The following is an 11,113-nucleotide window of genomic DNA, read 5'->3' as shown; positions in this document are numbered from 1 at the left end:
GCTGCAAAAGCAACCGGTGATGCCAAGCAGGGCAGCAAAACCCACCACTGGCACTCTCACGAGGATGCTGTGGGGTGCTATGAACATCTTTTTAGCCCTTGAAGTGCCACTTTGAAGAATGCATTGTGCGTTATCTCCCTTCTGTGGGGTAGGGAAGCGGGCAGGTTTCGAATGAGGCTTTAAGGATCTTCTTGCAGCACACGCTGCAGCAGCCTTTGTCACGTCTGGCAGCGTAGCCACTCAAATCCAGCAGCCTTGCTTATTTATTTATGCACGTGTGACAGCCCTCGCTGCCCTTCCCACCTGTACCCCAGCAGCAGGCTGTACAAATAGTGATGCTGGTGATGCTAGGAGGAGGCCTGAGAAGGTGCTGGGCTGTGGAGTGGTGGAAAAAGTCTTGTGGAAAGTATTTCCCCCCACACTATAGGGATGCACGGCTGCTTCCACCTCCCTCTAGGATGCAGCAGCCCCAGGGCTTTCCATCACCCTGAGCCAGGCCTTCATGAGGTCAGGGCAATGCTGTGAGGTTGTCCTAAAAGGATGCTGCTCACCAGTAACCACCTCCTGCTGGAAATGGCATCTCACCCTTCAACTGTGTGTGGAGACTATTAGGAACAAAGAGCATGGGACTGCTATAGCCATGCCAGTTGGATCAGAACTATAAATACTTGCATTTTACAGGTGAATTCTGGTAATACACAGGTTTGGTGTCTCTACAAAACACTGAGCCACTGTCCCCCTCTACGACAGGTCTTAAATCTGACAAATGCAGCCTGTGGACTGGCCACTTTCAAGAGTATTTTTCTTTCTCTCTCTCTCTCTCTCATTTTTTTTTTTCCCTCCTGAAGAGCCCTCTTTGGTCTGCTTTTGGTGAACTGCCAAGTAATTCACTTTAATTCGCTTGACCAGCTCTAAGAACCCGATTGTCCTCCTGTGTCCCTCATTATGCACCCTTCTGCCGGTCTAAATGCAGAAAGGGCAGTAGGGCGAGCTCCAGTAAATTATTAGAGATGGGACCCGTAATTGCTGTGCTGTGTCAGATCGTTCTCGTACATCTTTACGCTGCCTCTGCAGATTGGTCTCTTAAGGAAAGACTGCTGCCCTAACTCCAAAAAAGAAAATCCCTTGGGGAAAAAAAGTTGGTAAGGGAGGCTGGTCCCATTAGGGCTCATGGCCAACCCCTCACAGACTTTGTTCACGCCACGGAGCTTGAAAAACAAAAAGTTTCTTACTGTTGCTGCTACAAGCTCATTCTCAACATGGTTTTTCTATGTCCAGAGTCTCATCCACCATCACAAACACACGTTTGTAAGAGCATTAAATGTCTCACCACAGCAGTGCAATGGGTCTTCCAGGGCCTCAAGCTGAGTATTGCCCAAGAGACTGATTTTTAGATGGTGAGCACCTAGCAGCGACAGCCAACATTGAGGCAGAAAGTGAAAAATCCCTGGATGGTGCCTTGTGATTTTTTTTCCCACCTGGTTTTCCTGCTCCTGAGGATGCCCAGCTTTCCAGAGCATCTAGACAGGGATTTGTGATTTTCTTTCCTTATCCCATCACCATGGTAAATGGAGTCGAGGAAAGAGCAAGAAAACTGTGAAGAGTGATCCAAGCCAAGAAGCTGTTGTGGAGGGAAGGTGAATTAGAAATGCACGGTTTCCCAATTAAGTTTTAAACTACCCAAAAACGTTAGCTAAAAAGCTGTAAGAATTAAGATCCTGCTGCTCCCGTGAGTCTGGACATCCCCCTTTTGAAGTCAGTGGCTGAACTTCTTATTGCTTTGGCAGTAAGAAATCAACACGTAAATAGTGAAGAAGATCTGGGCAAGAACAATCCACTTGCTAGTTAGCAGCTCTCCCCCGTGGGATCGCCTTTTCCAGGACAAGAACTTAAATGAAAAAAGTCATCAAACAACCCCAAATCTGTCCTCATCCAAGCCCCTGTTTTTTGGGACTAGAAAGATGGTGTGCTAAGTGTGAGGGAGAATGCAATGTGATGCACTGTTATCTTCCTAGCCCTGCAGGCAGGCAGTTTTCAAGGCTCTGCTGCCCTTGACATCCAGACCAGCAGCACCGTGGTAAAAAACACCAGCCGATTTTAAAGGCATTCATTTTCCTTGAAACTTTCCGAAGCACTGGCTTTATGCATTTAATGCTCGTGACACTATGACTGTCATCTCATACATGAACGTGACAGTAGGAACAAAGTGCTGAGCTTTGTTTCAGGCTGAGGGTCAGCACACAGCCAGCTGGATGTGGCCAGAGATCCGTCCCAGCCTGGAGGCAGGGATGGGAGAAACCAGGCGGAGAGCCCTGGACAGCCTCTGTCCTTGCATCTTGTCTTGCTCTCTCTCACTTTGTGAAGAGCTGGAAGTTGATTTTGCAAAGACCCGAATGTCATAAGACACTGTAACCTCCTCAGGCAAACAAATAGGATTTCTTGTCGATTTGCTGTCCTTTATGATATCAAAAGGGCACAGAGATGCATGCTGTCCCTGTTTTTCAGATGAATTGCTCCACTAGTATAAAAGATATTCTCATAATAGTCCCAAATTAGTTGATTGCTTGAAGTGCCAGAATACTTAATGCTCTGCTATTTTAAACATATGGAAATTGATTCAACACTTATCATCTATTTAGAGATGTAAATTTATTGAAAAAGATGCCACTTCTTCCTAAGCTTCAGGCAAGCTCCGACACTTAGCTTTCTGGGCACAAGCAGTTTTTTACGAGGACTTGTGATTTTAACTACAGAGATTTATTTTCCTTGTAAAGGCTGGCAGAAGCAGAGGAAAATCGGCTGCATTGTCTACGGAGGGAAAAAAAAAAAAAGATACCGATATGAGCACTGGTGTGAACTGACACAGATACAGCAGGATCTGGCACGTTGTACCCTGAGGGTCTCCTCCCAAGCACAGATGCTGGCCCAGACCTTGTCCAAACTTGGGTTGCTGTTGCTCTGCCAGCAGGGTCACAGCGATGCTAGAAATAACATCGGGGGCACGGTCACTTGCTTTAGGGGAAGAACGATGGAAAACTGAGTACCAGCAGTGACTGCCGTTAAATTTAGCCAAATGAAGACATCACACCCCATGGAAAAGGAAGTTGTGTCCCCCCACAACGTAGCCTCAGCTGCTAAAAGCAAAAACCATCCATAATTTATCTGCAATTGAAAGCTCTTCTCTGAGTCGGGCATGTTTGGGAACTTAACTCTGTTTGGAAACTGTCCTGTGTGGGCCAGCCCTGTGCTGATGGCAAGGCGCATGAGGCTGGCGTTGGGTGAGAAAACCTGCAGCCTGGTCCTAGCTCTGCCTTTTGATTTGCCACGGTCACTTCACGCCTTACTTAACCGTCAGCTGGAGATTTATTTGTGGGTTCAACATAGGAACGCTGTTCATGCCTTAACATTCATGGAAATATGAGCTTCTCAGCTCGTTGATGGTGTGCTATTATTCAGCATGATTCATATACTAATGCCCTAGCTATAAAGCTTAACGTTATGCTCCTGGGATTAAGCAGTATTTCTTAACGTGCTCCTTATTCTGGTATTTTTGCAGAGAAGCTGGAAGGGGGCCAGCTCACAGAGGGTGCCTCCACATTAGTGTTCAGCTCAGGTCAGCAGAGCTCTCACCCAGTGAATGCCCCAATCATCCCCACTTGCCGTGCTTTGGTTTGCATCACGGAGAGGGCACACGAAGTGGATTCCTCTCAGGTGAAAGGTGTGATTCCTCTCGGTGTGAGCAGTGTAAACTCAGCACCCTTCTGCATTATGGTTCCACTCCCGGGCAGTGAGACTTGCTAACGCAGGCACAGCTATGGGATATTTACTGCACCTCAAAATCTCTTTGGGCATTTGGGAAGCGAGTGGACGGGCTGGATTAACCAACCACCAAACCTGCTATCTTGACTGGCTAATGTTTAATTAGGGGCTTTTTAGTCTTGTTGACACCAGTTTATATGTGATCCTGCTTCCAGCCTCAGTAGCAGGTCAGGTTCAATCTGTGTCTTGTCTTAAGGCAAAGGAGAGCACCAGTTTCTGCTGTGGGAAAAGATACCGATTGAACCTGACCCTCAGAGCAGTCCCTTCCAAAAACCAGCTCTGTGGTAACTCTGGTTTACTGCACAGATTAATTCTTTCAGATTTATGCAAAAGACAAAGATGCTTTACCTATATGCTTACAAAATTTTGGCCACCTGTGGTGGTTTTTTAGGCATGATGAGTGCCCAGGTCTTGTATGGCCAGAGCCTGACAGAAGCCAGGACAACAGACCATGACAATCCCCTGACTGACCCGAATGTGCTGCTCGCGATGGTATTTGGTAGCTGTTTTCTGAGCATATATTTGGTTGTTTTTGTTAATGATTATAAAGTGCGGCAGTAGGAAAATGCTAAGGAAGTATTGGAGCTGTGGAGGAAAAAGCCAAGCCCCAAGTTACAAAGGGGCAATGGCAGAGTTCAGAGGCTGGCTGGGGCTGCACAGAAGTGGATGTTATATTATATTTGCAGTGTACAGGGAAAGCTTTCCTTCAGCCCAGGTCCTGTACAGCAGTGCCTCAAAGGTTTTCATGTAGAGACCTACCACAAAGCTAGCTGGTCTGGAAAGAAATTCAGGTCAAAATTTTCATGCAAGGTTCACGCATGAATCAACATTATATTTAGTGCATTTCTACACTCCACCCTTCAGAAAGCCCTGTTTTTGCGGAAGTTCAGGAGAATTAAATCACAGAGGAAATACATCCAAATCAATTTTCCGAATGGAAACATTTCTCAAGAGACACGGAGTGAGATGTTCAGGAGTGTCCAAGCGAATTGGAAACCCATGTTTCTGTGAGTGTCAATATGCTCCTAACCTGCTGTTTCCAAATCGTACCCAGGCTTTGCTCATGATGCCACGAGGCCAGGAGATGCAGGCTCCTGAGTACTACCCTCAAAGCTACTACGAAGTGCAAATGCCCTTAGCAAGGTATTTTTAATGACTTTTTCCAAACTTCTCTCCTCCCAGCCACAGCACAGTATTAGTAATGAGTTTTATTTTCAACCATGATGCTCAGCTAGAGAGCACCCTCTATAATAAGCAACAGCATCTTTAGGTATTTCCCCCTCATACTTTGTCACTTTTTTGGTGGTTGTCCAGCGTAACAGCGTTTAGTCCTCATAAGGGCAAAGCCAACACAGGAAAGGAAGATGGGTCCATTCATGAGGTCTTGGTCATGCACATTTAATTTAGAGCAAGGGTAAATGCAGCTAAATGCATTGGTAACACTTCAACATCCTTCAACTTTTCCTGTAAAATTCCTGCTGGACTTTGGCTGCAGAAAGCACACGTGCTAGAAATAATGGAATTACAAAACAAGGAAAGGGAGTATAAGCAGCTGGAATAGGAAGAAACAGCTAAACAGATGCCTTTCAATTTATATGCCCACCCTTCTCACGTAAACCACAGCTAGGATTCAGTCAGCTTATCTCCTGAGAACAGGATCTGGGTGTACAATGTGCACTGACGTTCAGCTACTTTACATTTCTATGCCCATCCCAATGGCTCCCCAACATCTCAGCTTCTGTTTTTAAGGCAAGCAACAACACTTCCCTTTTTCCTTTCCTATTTATGCATTTGTGTGTGTAAAAAAAAACTAAATAGCCAGGTTTAATGTTAATCATTCATTGTTACGAGCTGAACACGAGACCCTCAAAGTTGCTAGCACAAGCCTTCATCCCATCAAGATGGCAACTCGGCAGCTGCGTTATCCTTGCGAACTCCATGACTCAGCTGCTAGCAGGAAACGCACAACACGCTGAACAATGAAGCACAGGCAATTACTGAAAATAAGTGTTCTCCATTACAAGTAATTCCAGGCTACATTTCTTTTTAGCTTCCAAATTAAAAATAAAATAAAATAAAAGCGCGCATGGATTGTTGAACTTCATTTTTATTCAAATAAATGGACTTTGAAGGAGGGGGAAAAAATGATTATAAAGCTTTGCAGAGCAAAGTAATTTTATACATAACTATAAACAGGCACATGGCCAGTCTGTGATAAAGCAAATTGTGCAAATCAAGCTGGGCAAAATATCTTCAGATTAGGTGTATCACCCATTTGTGAAGCTTAGAGCTATTCTAACCAACACTCAGCAAAACTGACCTTCTCCCATCAGTCTGCCTCCTCAACAAAATCGGCACAGCCAAATGCTCTGGTGGAAGGAGCAAGGGTGATGCTGCATGTTCTTGCAAACTCATGGCTCTCAGCTGGGGCCTGGGACATGTTTTGTCTTTCTGCCCATGCCTGAAGCTTCAAGCATGAGGTTGGGTGCTGGTATGATCATATTTTAGGGCATCTGAGATGGATGACATGACTGAAGTTGCCCCCTTGGAAGCCAACCTTTAATACTAAAGAAAAATAGTAATTATATTGTAAATTATGACAGTCTAATTGAACCACTTTAAGTCATTATTGACTATTAATACAAAAGCAATTCTAATTATGGGAGAAATCATCAGCAAGCTGTGTTTGCTGGTGAAGCTTTAAGGGAAGTCAAGTCTCTGAAGAAGAAACCATCAGAAACCGAAGCTGTCCTGAGCCACTAACCTCACCGCAGCCAGCAGGCAGCTTTCCCTTCAATGTGAAATATTTACTTAGTTTCAGTTCATTCTGATAATTGCATTCCATATGCACTGTTTATTCCCATTTAAGCTAATTGGCATATAAAAAGTGTTCCTACTTTGTGTGTAAAAAAAAAAATTAGCCTAAGGTGGTTAAGATCTGCTAGTGCTAAAATCCTGCAGGACTAGAAGGTACCAGAAACTCAGGAACACCTTGTTTCATTAAGAGGTTTTTATCAAAACATATTTTAGTCAATTTATTTCTCCAGCACGTTAAAGATACTGCCAGTCAACTAATTAAAAGAATGCCAAATAACTGCTTTTCTGCAAGTTATTTCAATTCCCATTTCCATCTGAATAGAACTCGCTGCAAATCACGAATAACAAAGTAACATTTACAATTTCTCAGCATACAAAACATCAAACTTCAGGAGCCCCCAGTCAAAACTTCAGGCTGGCAATGGCTTTATTCCACACTTATATTTGTTAAGAAAAACATAACTGAGGTAGCCAGACTTTGTGTCTCTATGAGTTGCCTTCTGGTCTCCACATGGCTGGCCTTCACCAAACACACACCACGTACCTGTGAGAAGGGCAGAGATCCCAGAAAGCTTCTCGGGGAGGAGATGCCAGGAGGCACTCGTACCAGAGTGGCAAGGAAAGGACGGGCTGGTCACACACAAGGACTGGCTTGCTTACGCCCACAAACAGGCTGCAGGACACCACATTACTCACCAGCCCCATGTCAGAGCCCGGGTGAGCAACATGTGTCTGAAGAGCTCACAAACCAGAGGTTGGCCACCCCCTGACATGATGCCTCTCCAGGGAGCACGAAAGATGACCAAATGCCCTTTAGAAGCAGTACGCAGTCTCACACAAATTGGTTCATTTGGTGACCAACAGATGTGGAAAGGAAGAAATCTTTTGGGGTGGGAGAGCAGGGAAACATGACCTCAAGTACAAACAAGGCAGAAACTTCCTGTGTGAATAAAGCTTGCCCACTTGCTGATTTAAACCATAACTCATGTGGTGACTTGAATCAATGTAGCCTAGTGTTGTCTTATTCTCTTAAGAATATTCCATATATTTTATTTACACAGAATTAGTGAACTTCCTATGACGTGTCCTGGCAATCAGAGTGCATGTGAAGCCAGTGAAGGAAGCAATGAAAACGTTACGCTGCTGCTTTTCCATTTAGCCACAAGTAATAACGTCAGCAGAACTCAGCAATAAGCTTCAGTAATGGGGAAATGGTAACAGAAACGCCTCCCTGCTCATTCAAATCTTAAGCTGGGAAGTCAGGAGCAGTAATAGCATTAATTAGGCCGCCAACTACCATGCACATGTCCTGCACCGAAGTGTAAAATCCCAGAGTGGTACAAGCTTGTCAGAGCACAGCACTTTTACTCTCAGAGAAGGAACGGGGAAAAAAACAGCACAACAACAAAAAATAAAACTCAAAAGAGATCAATTGTGGTTTTACATCAAGTATATTTCGTAATTGTATGTTAAAATATGTACCCACATCATAAAACACTTTAAAAAAAGAAGTATTTTTAACTGTATGTACAATAATGCAAAAATATGCCTAAATATGTATCGAATGCAAAAAAAATAAACCATTTAATAAAATCTCCCTTCCAATGTCCCCCTGCTCTTCAATACCTTAAAAAAAAACGAAAGTTTCCCATTTCTTTTCCTCATTAAAGAAACAGGAGTTAAAACGCAAATGATCAGACGGACAAAAGCAGTGCAAAGCAGACACATAAGAATGGAGAGGCATCCAATTCAGCTTCACGTTCCCCCGGATTACACCACAACTGTGGCGTCACTTGGCCTATGTTACTTAATTTGGGCTTGAAAAGTCAGCCTTGTGTTCAACCTTAAGAGGCTGCCCGTGGCACTCATTTTCCATTGGAGCAAAAAAATAAGTTAATGATAATCCAGCTAAGCACCCTTTAAACCCCCTTAAACAGGGGTGAATTTCATCGTAGGCAAATATTTCTTGTTCTGTGTAATCCTGCCAAGCACGGAGATCACATCCAACAAACGATACGGACTAAAGTCTACCTGGACAACTGTGGTGGGAGAGAGACTTCTGCCGTTGCACAGTTGCTTAGGCATCTCTTCTTTCTGCATCCTCTAGGAAACTGCAAACATGGCCGTGGTCCTACAATTTCATTAAGTCCAATATCTTGTATCTGTGACCTTGCAATTTCACGGGCAAAACAGGCTCCTATGTATTTCTGAAGATGTAGGTCTGAAGGTCTGGATTAAATGAGATGCTTCAGTTGCATGAGAAAATGCTGATTTGGTTCCTGTTCGGTGTGTTCAGGTGAGTGATGTAGATCCTTTATCTTACTGGAGTAACTGCCCTCAGAGTGCAGTTGGCCTGTACATGAAATATAGCTCTTCTCTGAAAAAGCAATCTGAAGGGGCTTCAGTATTGCTCCCCATACAAAAGATGGCAGGAATTGAAGCTCTGTTTAAAAAAACTGCTTATAAGGCACTGGTGCAGCAAGGTTTGTGACAAACATGGTTTTGTGATTTCTCCTTTCCAACTGTTTAAAAGCATGTCCATTAAATCAATCATAAATAGCAATAAAAACACATTAGAAAAGTCCCAAATCAAACAAATCAACTTAGTGTTGAAACATAATTTATAACAGTCCCACTTCAGTGCACACTATAGCTCCTGAATTCTTATCATTATTTTCTTAAATCTCACTGTTGACTCATGCTCACCCTATATACAACCCCCTCGCCCCCCTCCCCTATCCCTGAAGACACACTGGGCTGATTATCTTCTGAATATCTTCTACAGACAAGAAATTTTTAGATGACATGATGAAGTTACACATTAAAGCTTACAGATGATGAACAGACCAGAACATAGCGCCATATATTGGCTTACCTATTGTACATAGCTATTTAAAGCTTTTAAAGAATAAGAATATGGACAAAATATACACTTGATTCACAAAGTAAAACAGCCCTCGACATCCAATATTTTGCAGGGTTATACATTCCTTCTACTCAAATTCCACACGTGGAACTGTTCCTGTGCCAGATCCGCTCGTAAGCAATTTGATCACTTCAAGGTAAATTAGTTCTTCCATGTATAAAACAGCAAAAGCTCAGCCTCTAGTCATCGCTGTCGCTCCCAGACTCGCTCAACTGCAAGTCATTTCCTTTGGAAAACAAGAAAACAACAAAACACAAGGCGCAGGTAGGCGTTAATTCACATTTCACTGCAATGAAACCAAAGAACAGTCAACATGCACGCTGGAAGATTTAAGTAAGAACACAAGAACTGAATGCTAGCATCATCTCAGTCTAATGGAATTGCTCTCCATGCCCAAGAGCACCAAGAGCTGCATCATGGCCTGATCCAGGCCAGACGGAGCCTCCTTGGCTCCACAGCCACCAAGGCTGCTCCCCACGGGAGGGCAGAGCTCCCCTCACTAGCAGCTGCAGGAGGAGTTCACAGCCTCCACCCGGCCAAGCTCCTGTGCATGGCTCCAGGACGAGGCACTGGGGAATTCCCTGGCCTTCTCGACCCAATTAAAATAGATTTTGTTGCTGTTGTTGTTTTAAGGAGGATTGGGTAGCCAAGGCAAGGCCTCCGTGTGTCAATAAGGCAGCAGGAATGTTAAAGCTATTGCAACTCAAGGCTGCTGGCTGAACTGAGCTGACACAGGGTGTGAAGGTGAAGGAAGGCCAAGGGCACCCCTCCAAAGTGCAGAGAGGACTGATGTGGAGCAAACCTCCAGTCTCAGAGCCCATCCTGCAGAGCATCTGTGATTTGGGGACGAAGAGGAGGTAAAAGGGTGCAATAATCACGTTTGTATGCTGGTAACCAAACCTAGCCCCTTGAGTGCTCTCCCCTGACCCTGCCTCAAACACAGAGCAGGTATGCAACAGCTGTGCCTTGGATTTCTTGATCTCCTTTCCCCTCTTGGGGAAATTTGGTTTAAGGTTACCAGTGACTTGAATACTCAAGGTCAGGCAGAAATCACTGCCTGAAAAGAAAAGTAGCTACCTCAACAGCTCCCAAATCCTCCTGCGGTCAAAGGTTTCTCGAAATTTAGTGACCTATGCAGTATTGTAGTCATGGCCAAAAGAAGCAGGGCAGGGGCAGCTCACACTCAGAAACAGGGACATGAAAAGAGTCCCACTGACACTGCTGAACTTTGTAATTCACCCAAGGGTCTCCTCTAGCATACAGTACTGACAGAAACACTGACTGGCCTCTCCAGTTTTCCAGCAGGCCTTTTCAGTATTGTCTATATAACATCAAACTTGTCTTCTTGAAGCTGGAAACCCTGTATTTATCTGCATTTAAACTCCACCAGTTCACTGTGTGTGGATGCCAAGAGATGTACTCAGAAATGCCTCAGGAGGAATTAAGAAAAATTTATGATAACTAAGCTCTAGTTTCATATAAATGCACTGAACCTGATCTAGCAGAAGGGAAGAGCAACACAGATGTATACCATCTGCCCAGGGAGAGTCC

The 11,113-nt window shown here is 44.3% G+C and overlaps 1 protein-coding gene across 1 annotated transcript in view; it reads right to left on the bottom strand.

The window, feature by feature from the left end:
- Positions 1–8,068: 8,068 nt before the first annotated feature.
- Positions 8,069–11,113, bottom strand: part of EAF1 (ELL associated factor 1) — a 21,340-nt gene continuing 18,295 nt past the window's right edge. The window contains exon 6 of the mRNA XM_027451134.3: positions 8,069–9,788. Within this exon, the coding sequence (XP_027306935.1) occupies positions 9,742–9,788 (47 nt within the window). The 3' untranslated portion in view covers positions 8,069–9,741. The remainder of the gene's footprint in view (positions 9,789–11,113) is intronic.

The sequence above is a fragment of the Anas platyrhynchos genome, chromosome 2 (assembly GCF_047663525.1).
Source record: "Anas platyrhynchos isolate ZD024472 breed Pekin duck chromosome 2, IASCAAS_PekinDuck_T2T, whole genome shotgun sequence".
NCBI lineage: Eukaryota > Metazoa > Chordata > Aves > Anseriformes > Anatidae > Anas > Anas platyrhynchos.
This window is presented reverse-complemented; position numbering and strand designations above follow the sequence as displayed.